Source organism: Crinia signifera, chromosome 7, assembly GCF_055691185.1.
Source record: "Crinia signifera chromosome 7, ASM5569118v1, whole genome shotgun sequence".
Classification (NCBI taxonomy): Eukaryota; Metazoa; Chordata; class Amphibia; order Anura; family Myobatrachidae; genus Crinia; species Crinia signifera.
Genome location: NC_139223.1, coordinates 34884513 through 34900605, shown reverse-complemented (window position 1 = coordinate 34900605; position 16093 = coordinate 34884513). Strand labels below are relative to the sequence as shown.

Below are 16093 nucleotides of genomic sequence, written 5' to 3'. Positions count from 1 at the left end.
CGGCAGCCCATTGTAGACTATGGGCTACGGACTGCACTGCCAGCAGGGCAGTGCGGTCACCGGTTTCAGTGGTTGGATCAGTGTGGACCACACATGCGCGGACCCCCCCCCGGCGCCCGGCTCAGCAGTTCGCAGGGACCGGCTCCTTTTGGAGCTCCTATCCATGCATCTGCAGGGAGATACATCCTGCCGATAGGACCGCATATTACAATGCGATCCTGGACAGTAAATACCACCCATATCGCATATATGATCCAATAGTAAATGGGCCCCTATGACGGCCACTGTATGACAGCCACCCTAGCAGGCATTAGAAATCGCAGGTGCTAGATTAATTTTGTCTTGTTGACCCTGTTCTCCCATGCTAGACTCTAATCATGTGGCTTTATGTACTGAAACGTGCTCTTTGATTATAGGGGCGAAACGCGTCAGTGGACATTTGCGAAGCTCATATTGCTTTATTTCCCCATGAACAAGTAAATTCTATGGACATGACAGGAGCATACCAGCAGATAACACTTACACAGCAAGTCCAACATGCGGAAGTGCACACGGCATAGCCGCACAATGTGGAAGGAACCCTGCAGCGGCAGCACTTATCACCTATAATCCTCACAGCAGGAGAGGTCATACTCCGGAACCGGCCTGTATATGTTCAATATCTCCAGCAGTGGAGAACGGGCTAACAAATACTTTGGGGGAAATTTACTAAATGAAATTTGTAAAAAAAATAGGTGTATTTGTAACCAGAAATACACTTATTTTTGACATTTACAATCCCGAAAATACGGCAATTCGTATTCGTATTGATAGCACATCAATATGAATACGAATTTCCGTATTTTCGGGATAGTAAATGTCAAAAATAAGTGTATTTCTGGATACAAATACACCTATTTTTTACAAATTTCCTTTAGTAAATTTCGCCCTTCATTACAGCTCTAAACTGTCCATTTTTGTTTCAATACGTCCCATTACGGGGACATTTGTTTCAACCTTTTTCAAAGGAAATATACAAAGTACACGCCAATATTTGACCGCCTTTCCCTATATATTAAGGTTGTGTATATGCGCATAAAAAGTATTACCAAAATTGAATATTATTGGGTACTTGTGAGTTATCTGGGCGTCCGATTTTGGTACTAGATCGCATACGATATCGCATGCGATATCGCATGCGATTTGCGATTTGCATGCGATATCGTATGCGATTTGCGATTTAGCATGCGATTTGAATAAGATTTGCTATTAATTTCATTACCCCACTATCCCCAAAGTGTGTCTATCAACGTGAACCCGAAGCGTGGCGAGCGCAGCGAGCCCGCGAGGGGCGGCGGTACGTGTCCTCCGACCTTTTCATGCCCTACTATCCACTAGGGCGTGGAGTGAGAATAGAATAGTGTGGCGAGCGCAGCGAGCCACCGAGCCCGAAGCGTGGCGAGCGCAGCGAGCCCCGCGAGGGGACGCGGACACCTTCACAGGTATCCGCGTGCCCTTGCGGGCTTCACAGGTGTCCGCGTCCCCTCGCGGGGCTCGCTGCGCTCGCCACGCTTCGGGCTCGGTGGCTCGCTGCGCTCGCCACACTATTCTATTCTCACTCCACGCCCTAGTGGATAGTAGGGCATGAAAAGGTCGGAGGACGCGTACCGCCGCCCCTCGCGGGCTCGCTGCGCTCGCCACGCTTCGGGTTCACGTTGATAGACACACTTTGGGGATAGTGGGGTAATGAAATGAATAGCAAATCTTATGCAAATCGCATGCTAAATCGCATGCAAATCGTAAATCGCATGCGATATCGCATGCGATATCGTATGCGATATCGCATGCAAATCGCATGCAAATCGTAAGTACCCAAATCGGACGCCCAGATAACTCACAAGTACCTATTATTGAATATAAAAATGGGAGATATATATAATAATTATTTTCTTTTTGTGTTTATTACATTTTTGTATCATTAATCAAGCTTGTCAATCCCATTTAACTCTAATAGCGCAGAGGTTCCAATTTGTATTTGTTTACTGAAATGCAAAATGCGTGGGGTTACTGAGAATTTCCACCATACAGTACCTGTGTTTCGTTTCTGTTTCTGAAGATATGTGCTCATATAGTTCACTACATCAAGAGGGTTCAAGAGATTTGGAATTTTGCCCAAAGCCTCCACTCTGTTGAACACAGAAAACATGTTAAGGGTAGAGGACAGAACACTGCTAACGTATATTGGGGCTGATTCAGTAACAATCAAACGGGGCCGAATTGGACCCTGTTCCGGCGGTGGGGGTGGGCATGCACGCATATTTGCGCATGGGCAGACCCCCTGTGCGAACGCCTTTGGCGAATATCACACTTGCTGAGGCATTCGCAATGGTAGGGGCGGCGGGAGGGGGGGTGGGCGGGCCAGTACGGCGGGCCTGGGCAAGGGAACGTCAAGTGTTTTATGGGCATCCCCATGAAAATGCTGGGCGATCCCCTGGGAACGTAGGTGGGCCGATGTCTGCTTGGGGCGGGTGGCTGACCTCACACAACATCAACGTCCGCCCCCTCCCCTCTTAGGCGGGCTGCGACGGAAATAAAAGTCAGTGCAGCCTCAATTTTATTTCCGAAGGGGAGAGAAATCAATCGATGGTTGGCGAACATCGAATGATTTCCCTCCCCTTCGGCCGCATGCAATGGGATGTGTTCGCGTACATCTCCTCGTATGGTACAGAGGGGATTCGGCGCGGGGGCGTTCATACGGGTGTTGTTTATGGGCTCCCTAGGCAACAAATGAACGCTGCTTAGCGTACCTTGCTGAACCAGGCACTGTGTATGTGTGTGTCTGTGGGCGAGATTCTCTATCACAGAAATGCGGTAAAAACCCTGCTATCGGGGTTTTTACCGCATTTCTGTATTCTCTAACCCCCCTTCGCAGTGTCAGCGCTGCGGAGGGAATCGCCAGAAAAAGCTGGCGGTTCCCTGCAGAAGCCTATGGGCTTCTTACCGCAGCGCTGTGTGAGGGATCCGTCACGGATCCCTCCCAGCATGCCCCGCTGCCGGAGCGTCGGTCTGCGCATGTGCAGACGGACTCCCGGGTCATAGACCCGGAAGTCCAGCAACGGCGCCACATTGCAAGGGACAGCTCATACCGCAAGAGCTGTCCCTTGCGTTAATGACCGCATATTTTAGAGAATATGCGGTCATTACAAATGCGAATGCCGGCGATACTGGGCTGCGGATTTTAGAGAATCCCGCCCTTAGTGTGTACTGTATGTATATTATATATATATGATAAACCTTGCATCTTACATGGCAGCATAGGAGTCACAGCCCACATCTATAAAGTATCCCAAAATCTGTGCATCAACTGCATAACTCATAAGGCTGAGTTGTTGGGAAAACAAGACGGTGATATTAGACGCAGTGAATGACGGGAACATGTTTGCAAGCTTGCACGTGACTTCTCCCAAAAACTGCTTGGCAACGGAACCGCTCAATTGCGTGATCCCATTCTGGAACAGAAGATCACACATTATTACTTATCCTCATTTGCAGTATGACATGCCCATTTTTGTAAACTTTTTGCCAATCAATTCCTAGTAAATGGCACAAAGTGCTGCGTGGATTTACCTGGCTAGCAGCAATGTTAAATGCATCGAGAAATTGCAAAGTATTTTCGCTGTGTAGGTTAGCGAAGATTGAAGTGATGGTTTCGGAGTTTGACAAGACGCTATTGTCTGCTGTGCACGTGCCCAGCTGCGAGGGTGTGAGGACTTTGAGTGCAGAAGTCTGCCAATCACAGAAAAATACATACAGTCATATCAGAACAACAATGGCAGCTGTATATCACTCTATTTCATATCTATCTGTCTCCGGAGAAAACTCACACACATCGTATGTGTGGCAATATATTACAAACACGTACAGTATAGGCGCATTCTGTACACAACACATGGACACACAAACATATACACCCTGTCGCTTATCTACAGCAGCAGCATATGGAGAGAACAGCAGGTACGATATTACTAGGCCCTGCCCCCTCGTAGCAAAATGATTTGCAGGTCTTTTGGCAGGGGGGCGGGCCAAAATGACGCAGTTTTAATAGAGTCATGTCATATTGGTTGAGTAATGTAATGCCCGGTCTGTTTCCTCTGTCACGGCACGGCAAATTGTTCCATCAGTCAGGTGGTGTCTTCTAGTGCAATAGGTCCGCAGTTCTAATACCAAGTGTCGCACTTGCTAAGTTCATGCTTGTGATAAAGATGGTATGTGCAGGGACTAGAGGGCGAGCCGGCATGGAAGCCTCCCACACTTCCGCCCCTCATACACAACAAGCAGATACACTATACTACGTCGGGTAACGCTGTATACTTACAAATATAAAGCCTGGGTTTATAGATATGATTTGCATTGTGGTTGCGATTTCACTGAATGCCCCCAGGTTGAGGGTGAGATACATGCCGCTGTCTCCTGAGCTTGGGAGGCACGCTGAGCCTGTAACACATATGAAAAATAAGCTAACGTGATTGGCCCAGCCGCCTAGCCAATCATAAGGCACAAAGGTAGCGGAACGCATGTTCTCTTACCGGTGGATGTCTTTTGAGCGAGAAGGTAATTGTACGCAAAGCTGAATATTGCTTGGTTGACGCTTTCTGAAAAGTCGTAGTAATTAGGGCTCAGTCCAGCTATTCTGCAGATTCGGAAGAAAAAGGAATTGTTTCGCAATGAACCCAAATGACATTTTCCTGCTATATAAAGAATATACATTATTTCTATGTGTGACTTTCTTACATGGCTTGGAAGGACACGCAGTTCATGTTAGTTGGTATCTGCATAATATCGCCCGCAGTTATGCTTTGTATAAGGGGACTGAGAGAGCTCTGGAAATACTCTGTATATTGGTCGGTAGAAAATGAAATGAACTCGGATGCAACAGTGCTGTAAACAGCTTTAAACAGAAGACCTCGGAAATCAGCTGGCAAGGAGGTTACTTTGTTCTGTAGGGAAGAAAAGAACAAACAGAGAAAACAATATAGATAAGTGACCATCTTATAGATCAACACCCTGCTTACATTGCAGAACCTAGGGCGTGATTCACACGTGTTCACGAGGCTGCGTACAAGCGCATCCTGGCAAACAGGTAAGCGCTGCCCGCGTGAGGCCGAAGGAGAGAGAATTAATTCGATGGTCGCCAACCTTCGGTAATAAATGTTCAACTGAGTTTTATTGCAGTCGGAGAACGCTGAAAAGGGCGGGCGCCCCACCCCGAGCAGGCATCGGTCTATCTGCGTTGCCAGGGGACCCCCATAAAATGCTGGCCATTCCTCTGGTGCTGCCCCCTACCCGCCCCCCTCCTACCCCTACCCGTGTGAAAGCATCGGTGAGTGTGATACTTGCTGATGGCATTAGTGCAGCGGGTCTGTGAGAACTGGCCGATTTCATCCCCTTCCGAACAAACCTGATTGCTAGTATGGTCTTTACCTGATCCGCAGTGGCCTTGAGGTTGGACAGGAAACTGTCTGTCTGTTTAAAATTGTATCCGGACACCATCTGAATAAGAATTTGGCCTTGAGATGGGTTACTGAGTACACCTGCACTGAAGACTACATTTGCTGTTTGCGCTGGAGTCAGGGCAGGAAGAGCTGCAATCTGCAAATAAAAAATAGGACACATCATATATCTGTTTTACATGCCCTAAACAGGACTGGATCATGTAGACCCTATACGATTTGAGGGGCTGTGTGCAATTCCCCCGGCCCTACACTCTTTATGGGGGAGTTATTTTGTTTCTGTGTGAGGTAAATACTGACTGCTATATTCCTACGGCCCCCATATACTATGCGATTTGGGCCCAATTTCACCCGATTCGGATGGATCGGTCCATGAAATCGGCCCAAATCGCATGTGCAGACATCCCGTCCAACCCGATGCGCAACCCCGTGCGCATCGGGTCGGAGTTGGGAGGCCGGACGGGCTGCACATAAGAATTGGTCAATTTTATGTGCAGCCTGGAGGCAGGCAGGGGCAGTGGACGCAGCGAGGGGACCAGAGATCCGGGCAGGGAACGCAGCGAGGGGACCAGAGAGCCGGGTATGTGAAGCTGGGCAGCGGGTGAACATAGAATGCAGAGGGAGCTGGGAGCCGGGTAGTGTAGGAGAAGCCAGGCAGTGGGCGCACATAGAAAAAAAAAAACATACAAATGAATGGGCAGCCAGTGATTGAGCTCTCAGCCAATGACTGGCTGCCCAAAAACTCTCTCTTCATGCGTTACATCTGCCCTACCTACAGCGCAGCATGGTTTAAAAACAAATTTGCCCTACGATCAAGTCTGAATTAGGCCCATAGACTATTTAATAAAATGAATATATAATATGGAACTCCTAAGAAGAATTAGCATCGTTATTGTTGCCTAATATAGCATTAAAAAATATTGTCCTCCTTAGAACTTGATTCCTTAATCAATACGTTAATACTAAATACTGAACCGCCAGCTGTTTGGCCATTTGGTTTTACACTGTGCGCATTGGCAGCCAGAACCAGCAGTGACGTGCAGCGGTTGGAAGCCATCAGCTTACCGGTCATTTCGTATATTTAAGGTGCCCATACACGCAGCGATTTTCCGGGTGCGATGCTATGCGATGAGATGCGTGCTCCCGCGGCATCTCATCATACAGTACAAAAAGGTATGTGCTGCACATACTTTTAGTACTGTCTTTTGATCGCATCGCATGCACAACGCATGCACACCGCATGCAATGCAATGCAATGCGATTTAGCACAAAAAGTACCGGGAAATCGGTGCGTGTATGGGCACCTTCACCCCAGAAAACGAGGAGTTCAAAACTGGCAAAATATACGAAGTAATGGGGTGAATAAATGCGCCTCATTAGCTAAGGTATTAATGGACATAAAATGCCTGTCTACTAACTGTAGAGAAAGTGAACTTACCCCATTAAAATTGAGTATGAGCAGCTGAAAATCTGCATACGTAGCTAACACAGAGAAATTGCCGAACAGTCTTGTTATTGTAGCGCCGCTGTCTTCTCCGCTCATAGGGCAGACACCTGTAGTTTAAGTAGACATGGATAAGTTGGTCATCAACAGGTGAGTGATCGTGCAGAATCAGAGATTGCCTGCATCCATATATCTGCACCACTTTTTGCACTCCGCATCCAGATATAAGGATGGTGTGTATACCTGGGTACCCAGACTCTAGGTCGACAGTAAAAAGGTCGACATGCATTGGGTCAACATGGTCAGAAGTACGACTTGGTCAAAAAGGTTGACTTGCCAATGGTCAACTCAACATTTTTTTTCATCTTTATAACTTTTTTGAATACTTTACCATATACGTGGGCTATGATGGGGAAGGGTAATCTCTGCCGAGTACAGCAGGAACCGGTGCCGAGTGAGGGGACGTTCGCACACTATTTGGGGAACCGTGTGCTAAAAGTTAATAAAAGACACCATAAAAACCTAAAGAAACTCATGTTGACCTTGAACAAGTCTATCTTTTTGACCTAGACATTGTTGACGTTTTTCCAGTGGACCCAATGAACCATTCCGGTGTACGTGTGGGATTTGAGCCCCTATGTGTACGTGATTGGGTAATGGGCAGGCTGGAGTTGTGGGTAAGCCTCACTAAGCAGGTAAATAGTTTTCATTGATCACATTGCAAAGGTGCAATCACTGATTAAAAAAACAATACAGGGAGTTTATAAATATCAGAACGTTAGAGGTCCACAAACTATTGTTCATGTCAACTTTGTATTTAAGTTGTATTCTGATCAGCCGCAGACATCTGTCATGATCAAACTTAGCACTCAGCTCTTGTCATTTTCAAAGCCTGACTCTAAGATGGCAGCTGGGAGCTGATTGGTTGTTTATCACTCTCCAAAATCTGATGTTCACCTCTATGGCTGGACCAAGGCCTCCAGACAAATCCAAGCCAAGGTAAGTAGCTCCAGTCCCACCCCTTGGCACCACCGATCATTTGATCTTACAGACCACATCCTCCCTCCCTTTTTTAATTTTATTTAAATAAATCAATGTGGCATAATTGTATAAATGTTGGCAATTTGACCACGTTTCCTTGGATTGTTTCTTCAGTTTGATTTTAATGATACAGAGTAAATTTCTGGAAAGTGACATACTCTCTTTATGTCAAAAAGGGCATATGGGGCAAGATGTACTGAGCAGAGGGTCTTGGGAAAGCCCCTATGAGCTCTGCCTGTGCAATGTAAAATCCTCCTCCTGCTCCCCTCTTTTCAATCACCTGTTGGGAGGTTTAAGCTACTTTGCACCACCCACAGAGATTTCAAAAAGGAGATAATGCATTGTACTTTGAGGGATAAGAATCCTGACGTATTCCTAAAAGGGATTTAGCTTGCTATGTATTGAAAGAAAAATAGTTTATTGGATGTCTAAAAAACATCCACTCGTTTTCAAATGCATTTGTTAACTAACTATTTTGAAGGCAGCTTAAAATGCAGCCTGTACAGTACACGTAGCATCTGAAACAAACCACCATCCAGTTCTATTTGGCATAATATCATATGGTCAAAAGGTAATGAGATGATTGGGGGAACATGAGGAGAGGGGGGATTGAACTGAAAATATAGCTAGACTTGACTTCAACACAGTGTAACTCCTCTCTATGGCCCTTATTCTGGTTGGTGCGGCCAGAGCCGCACACGGTGCTCTGGCCGCACAAACCAATCCCCGCCCACGAGACGGATCGCCACGGCCGTCCGTACACGGACGGCTGGCGATCCGCATAAAAATGGTGGGGCGTACGCCTCCACCATGGTGGGAGCTGCCCCCTGCATTCGATGGTCGTCGACCATCGAAGGCAGGGCCGCACGCCACAGCAGCTCCCGCAAGCTGAGACCACACGGACAATCGTCCGTGTGTTAGCTTGTATGGGGGCTGAGAGCTGACATCCGGCGACGTCAGCTTTCCGCCCCCATCAGTGGCGTCATACCCTCATTACCATGCATACGCCCCGCGTTTTCATGGGAACGCCCATGAAACGCGGGGCGTATACATAGGGAAATGAGGGTATGAAGCCCCTCACGCCCCTATACGCCCCCTTTGCGGCGGACGAAATACAACTGCGGCGAATGGGGCTGCACATGCGCAGATTGACCTCTGCGCATGTGCAGACTAAAAACATCGGCGGTACGGCCGCACGCGGGCCGTACCGCACGATGCAGAATAAGGGCCTATATTTTCCTAATTGCACACCCCAATGAAACGTGTCCAGACAATTTAAGACTCAATAGTAAATACTGTCTGTAGCCAGAATTGTGGGTTAGTTAATACCTGGCTCTGGTGGACACTGTAGATCAGTGGTTCCCAACCCTGGTCCTCAAGTACCCCCAACAGTGCACATTTTGCAGTTCTCCACACAGAATCACAGGTGACATAATTAGCTCCACCTGTGATCTTTTCAAATGTGTCTGAATAATGAGTGCACCTGCCGTGTGACCTAGAAAACGTGTTTAGACCCAACTGCGTATCCACGAATCTCCACAAAAATGGAGTGGCGGCCGCTTAGCCAGCGGTTTTTGTATTCTGCCAGGGCTGCCGCTAGGAATTTTGGGACCCGGGACTGATTTCCAGTCCGTGACTCTCCAGGCCCCTCCACCCTGAATTTAATGTCCGCCAATTATAATAATAAAATCCTGCAGCGATTGTGGAAATGGGTTTTTCATACTCTATAAAACTATTTAAAAAGTACAGAAAAAAAAAGAATACATTTTTGCTAAATCTATTTTTACTTGGTCAGCCATTGTTTACCAAGATCCGGGTCTTATTTGTTACACAGTTCTTACCTGAGGATGTCAAGCGAGTTTTATAGTTATCAAGCATAACTCCATAAAGCCTTTCAGCCACTTCTGAACTGTAGTCCGCATAATGCTGGCTTACCGCGTGTGTACTGGGTGGTAAAAAGCAAGAGTAAGATTATAACATGGAGAAGACTGACTGGAGTACTTTAAAGGCAAACTGCAGATGTCCTCACAAATGTAGGGCCAGATGTATGAAGCTTCAAAAAGTGATAAAGTGGATAGTGATAAACAACCAGTCAATCAGCTCCTAAATCCCCTGTTACAGGCTGGGCTTGAAAAAATACCAGTTAGGGGCCAATTGTCTGCTGATAAAGTACCGGGCACTTGATCACTTCACTGGGCTTAATAAATTTGCCCCTTAATGACTTGAGTTACTGGGATCTCAACCTATATACGATAAAGTCATTTCTGATGGTATAATGTGATCCAAATCTATATGATATAACATGATGATGTCCTTCCATGATTCTATGATTTATAATTATATAAATAAAGAAGGGTGGGGTGCAAACCAGTATCTAAGAGGATAATTCAGACCTGTTTGTAAGTCCGGGGCTATGCGCTGCCTGTGATGAGTTGTGCCCAGTGTATACATTATTTGATGGTGAGTTAAGATTAGTTTTGGACATATTCACTTGGTAGGGAATGGATGTGTAGCCATATCAATTCTGCATGGTGGAATCGCACGCAGTAGCATGACAGTCATTTCTCAGAAACAGGTAAGGTGAACGGTCTCTCTAAATATCTTGACTTTGAGGAATCTCCAAACAACATGAGAAATTTGGAGCAAGAATGAAAATATGAATGATTATGTTCAGTGGGCAGGGGTTAAAGTGAGGGGAAAGGGGTGGAACTGAGTTCCACCTCTACCACAGCGCTGAACAATAATCCCAACAGAACAGCCTGTCCCAGCGTCTTCTACTTTTGGCACGTTGTATGTGATGTCATGCCATCACCGACACTGAAGTGAAGAAGAGCAGCCTCTGTGCCTGCTGAAGACAGGGTGAGAGGGGTCTGGAGGGACTCAGAGGTGAGGAGCTACTGAGGGACATGGACAGTGAGCTGTTGGAGCGACAGAGACAGATGTGTATAAACAGCACTACTGTGGACGTTATGTGTATAAGGGGCACTACAGTGTGATTTAATATGAATCAAGGGCACCACATGCGGTGTAATGTGTATATGATTGTGCTACTGTGTGTTGTAATTTTAATTGGAGTTACTATTCTGCGACCACACCCCTTCCTTGTGGGATTATTATCCCTTTATTAGAGGTAGGGCACACATTTCCTTGCACTGGTCTAAGCTCTGCCTAATGAAGGAGGGGGGTGAGTCAGTGTTGGGGGAAAAGAGTTCCACCACGGCTCTAGGACCACTTTAAGCCACAATATCCTTATTATGTGGGCCACAATATCCTTATTATGTGATGAATACTTTGCTGAAGGATAGACACTGAATGCTGAAGGATAGGCACTCGACAGCCATACTAATTTCTAGTTTCCCCACCAGGAGATTTACTTACATTGATTTTAAGCCATCGCAAGTAGCAGGACTCATGAGTGTGGCCAACAGTTCCTTGTCTATGCTGAACAGTAAAAAATCCAATTGAGACATAAGCATATCCCAGTCAGTTCCACTATAGCCGGACAACGATGTTAGTATCTTGTTAATGTATGAAGACATCAACCGATAGCCAACGTTCACATCCACAACCGACGTGTTCATCTATAAGACATAAATAACATAGTACTCTAGATCACAATATTTATTTCCCTACTTATATAAGAATTAACATTTGTGCAGAAAGAGAAATCAGAGAAGAATGTTTAGTAATAGGGGCAGTGGCGTAGCAATGCCACCTCAGTCCAAGTGGTGGCTTGGAGGAGCAGGTGCCGTGTTGATGAATGGTCTATGCAGATTCCATGAGGTCTGGATGTCTGGAATCTACTGAAAATATCCTTCCAAAAATGGCCACTGCCTTGGAGGAGACTGATTTTAGAGGTCCAGCATCTGTCAGGGAAGTGCAGCGCATATAGTGTTACCCAAATGTGCTGGATTCTGGGAACTCTAGCATGCCTGCGGGCATATAACTCCTGGCAACCAGCATGAAACCCCTGGTAACGAGCATGTAACCACTGGCTACGAACAGGAAACCCCTGGCAACAGGCAATAAATCACCTGGAAGTGAGCAATAAACCCCTATCAATGAGCATGTAGGTAAAAAATATAATTAATGTATGTGGGATGGTGCAACAAAAACCTTTTTTATAAGGGGCACAAAATTTCTAGTTACACCGCTGAATAAGGTTAATAGGATTTACCAAGTCAATATCTTGGTAAATCCCAATATCTACAAGGGTCACTGTACCTTCATGAGTGTTTGGCCCAACATTTCTATGAATGTCGTAAAGTCAACAATTTCAAGCTTCGTCAATCTGCCCACAATTTGGCAAATTATTTCTTCATTGTTAATGAACGTGGCAGCCACTTGTGCCAATTGGTCCGGGCCGAGAAAGTTGAAAACCTCATCCTGAAAGGAAAGAAAAGCAATTTATACCATGTTATTAAAGATAGAACACAAAGGAGTGGAAATATGAAGGATTAAGAGATCTAAGCAAACCCTCTTGATTAGTACTCACAGCCTGGAAGTTGATGTTCCACCTCTCACAATCAGTTATTTCTGGATAACTTTCAAACTCGCCAAAGTTTCTGTGCAACCAGATTTCTGTTGTGTCAGTTGCTAGCCCGCAGTGGACCCCTGCAACACAGATTGTGGCTTAATTCAAATATGCACTCATGTGATCATTAGAAAAGACACTTTGGGAAGGTTTCCATATGTTTAGGACTTACGCATGTGCAGTATTGGTCTGCTAAGGAGGTCTTTATGTCAGTGATTGAGAGTCTGATGGCATTGTGGGGGGAGGGACCAGGCTGGGGTTTTCTCCTGAGGATGGAATTTTCCTGGAATCTTATACCCCTTGTTCCACTATACAAGCTGGGTCGCACCTGGGATTTTGTACCTGGGTGCTACCCATGTTGTAAACTCTTTCCCACTTGCATCCCGATCCAGCATAAAGCCAGGCGGATGATGTCATTGGGAGGTGGGGCTGAGCCTGGGGTGGTGTCGGGACATGAGAGTATCCCTAAGCAGCGGCTTTCGAATTGCAGTGATCAGGACCCGTCTCGCAGCGACGCGGTCTACCCTTTTACACTGCTCCTGGACCCAGAAGCATTCCCGGTCCAACCCAGGTAATTAACTGGGATGGATTCCCGGGTCAGTCGACCAAGGATTTGCGTTTTCACTAGCAGAAAACCGGGGTCTATGCGTGTCCCCACACTTTTTTTGAAATCCCAAGTTTTTTTTCTAGGGGAATAGGGGTTTAAGTACTGTAGGTCCTGCAACGGCCAGCTTGTGCAACCCCATAGGTTGAGCAGCCAACCAATGGTGTCACAGATGATTTGATAGTACAGTACATCCTTGATCAGATCAGTAATGCATGTAGGATGCACGGCGCCCCCTGCTGCATATCCTTGTTAATGCTATCGCTGCTTCTTCTATATAAGCAGCAGCTACTACTCCAACCACATCTGGATCAGATATTACCTATCATTTCATTGAGTTTCCAACCCTATAAAACATCATTTGCACTGTACAGACACCTTAGAGGGAGATGTAGGATATGCTATATACTGTATGTCACTTACCATTTTGAGCAACCACAGAATCCATCTGGCGCTTCATAAAGTTATATACATTTTTCTTTGTTTCCTCACTCATTAAATGATAGTTGTCACTTAAAGCGATTACGCTGTAAAACAGTAAATAGCAGAGTTCTGTGATTTGCTGTAATGTTCATACTGTGAGGAACTAGAAGCTTATTAACCTATTTGTCTATTGCAACTAAAACATGTTTTATTTCATCTTCTTGGGAACAAATCAAACATAAGGCATCAAGGGGCAGATGTATTAAGCCTGGTGAAGAGATAAAGTGGAGATAAAGAGGAAGGAGATAATGCACCAGCCAATCAGCTGTGTTTGAAAAAAGACAGTTGAGAGCTGATTGGCTGGGGCGTTATCTCCTTCCTCTTTATCTCCACTTTATCTCTTCACCAGGCTTAATACATCTACCCCATAGCCAGCAAAGTGGGCACTTTCTCACTTAGGGCGGGATGTACTAACGGGAAAATTCGGTAAAACACCCGTTTTACTGCATTTTCCTATGTATCAATACCCGTCCGCCCCGTTTTCGCTAGGCAGGGTATCGCCACCCAGAGGGCTTCTTTCGCCGCCTGCCGTCCGCGCCCCCCCCCCCCCTCCCGTCCTCCTTTGATCTCCTCCTCCCCCTGGTGTCACAGTCGGGAGGACATCCGGCTTCAGGGGGACGCTGGCAGCTGCCGGGAGGTGACGGAGACCCCCGCAGACCACATCACAGGTATCGCGGGGGTCTCCGTCACCGCAACCCGATGCTGGCCGCATATGTTAGTACATATGCGGCAGCATCGCGGCGGCTGCCAGGCGAAGGGCGGCGATGTATATTAATACATCCCGCCCTTATAGTTGGAAACTCTTCCCCGGGGCCATAAATCAGGTGGTGCTTAAGGTGCGCAGCCCACAGCACAGAGGTGCAGGCGAACAAACTCTGCGAGGGGGTGGGTTCGGCCTGACATTCGGCGAACAGGTTTGGTGGACTCGCAACAAGACAACCAGAGTAACCCCCAAAGGCTATTTATATACAGTAGCTAAGAGGATTCTTTTGAACGCATAATGCCATCACTGGTAACATTTTCTCCTATTCTCATCAGAACCCGCGCCACTCATTCACCAGGGTTAAAGAGATAGTAAAAAAAAAAGGGGGCAAAACCATTTTGCGCTGCAGGTGGGGCAGATGTAACAGGTGCAGAGAGAGTTACATTTGGGTGAGGTGTGTTCAAACTGAAATCTATATTGCAGTGTAAATATCAAGCAGCCAGTGTTTACTCTGAAAAGTAACAATATTACCCACCCAGATCTAACTCACTCCTCAAGTGTTACATCAGCCCCACCTGCAGTGCAGCATGGTTTTGCCCAGTTGTGTAATTTTTTTTGTTTTGCTAACAAAGATGAATTGGGCCCATTTTTACGAAAATAAGCCCTAAGACTCGGTGTTACCTACTGCTGCCCCCGCTGCCCCACACTCACTATGAGGAATTCTATTTTAAGGTAACTAAAATAAAGCAACAGGTATAAAATGACAAAGTGTAAAGTGTACGGTTACTCACAATTCCGTATAGGAGGTACAAGCCATAGGTGTAGTAATTTGGATTAACTCATCTGACGTAATTGCAAACAGGAGGTTCACCAGTGATGTTCCAAACACATTTTTCCAGTCAACGTCAGTGTAACGAGAAATGTCAGGGATTACCAGAGAAAATATCGTAGCTAGTATACGATCCGGGTTTGCTATCACTTGCACTTGGGTCTAGAATAAATAAATGGCGCTTGTTAAAATTCTGTAATATAAATGATCTCGGAATGTTCTGCATCAATGAATTAGTGCATACCTCCCAACTTTGGTGGTTCAGGGAGCGGAGCCAAGGGCGTAACTACCATAGGTGCAGGGGGTGCATCTGTCATGGGGCCCACAGCTGAGAGGGGCCCACATTGCATGTCAAAGTAACATATCCTATAAAAAATTTCCACCTTTGGGTGGTACGCAGTCATGCTACGCAGGACGCACAGACAGCCTGAGCCGCCTTGACCCACACTGTCCTGGACGTGCTGGCCACCCACCCGCACCATTAGCTTGCATCCTACCCGGCTCCAGGCAGCATCACCATGTGTCATTATAAGCCAAACCAGATTAAGTGGACATTTTTTACTGTGGGACTAAATGTTCAGGTTTTGTTCTATTTTTTAATGCTAAACTACATAAGAAAACAATCTCTGTTTTAAATCCTGTGGCAAGGATCAGCCAATTGAATTCTATTACATTAGATGTGGTATCCTCATTGATGATGGGATTTCGTCAACGGTCTCCTGACGATAGTCAGTATGGAGAACGCCAGCAACCCCTCCGCCAGGATGCTTAACTCATCCCAGCAGAACTAAGTGCTGGATGCCACAGTAAAAAAAAAGAGCTAAGAGGGGCATTCCAAAATCTCTCTGGTAACTATGGTGTGACTGTGGTTACCATGGAAGTCACATACTACTCTGGAAAAACTCACAGAATTATCAATAGGTAATTGCAGTCTAAAGAAACAAACCGAGGAGAAATGGCGAACAT

General features: G+C 46.2%; 1 protein-coding gene across 1 annotated transcript in view; it reads right to left on the bottom strand.

Moving 5' to 3' along the window:
* Window positions 1-16093, bottom strand: part of LOC146020035 (uncharacterized) — a 50145-nt gene that overhangs the window by 11158 nt on the left and 22894 nt on the right. Inside the window, exons 14-27 of the mRNA XM_083152795.1 lie at window positions 15090-15289; window positions 13536-13639; window positions 12470-12588; window positions 12199-12360; window positions 11353-11555; window positions 9816-9919; window positions 6928-7043; window positions 5461-5628; window positions 4771-4976; window positions 4566-4669; window positions 4355-4473; window positions 3607-3765; window positions 3286-3488; window positions 2071-2165 (exon numbers count right to left, since the gene is read on the bottom strand). Coding sequence (XP_083008921.1) covers window positions 2071-2165; window positions 3286-3488; window positions 3607-3765; window positions 4355-4473; window positions 4566-4669; window positions 4771-4976; window positions 5461-5628; window positions 6928-7043; window positions 9816-9919; window positions 11353-11555; window positions 12199-12360; window positions 12470-12588; window positions 13536-13639; window positions 15090-15289 — 2062 coding nt within the window. The remainder of the gene's footprint in view (window positions 1-2070; window positions 2166-3285; window positions 3489-3606; window positions 3766-4354; window positions 4474-4565; window positions 4670-4770; window positions 4977-5460; window positions 5629-6927; window positions 7044-9815; window positions 9920-11352; window positions 11556-12198; window positions 12361-12469; window positions 12589-13535; window positions 13640-15089; window positions 15290-16093) is intronic.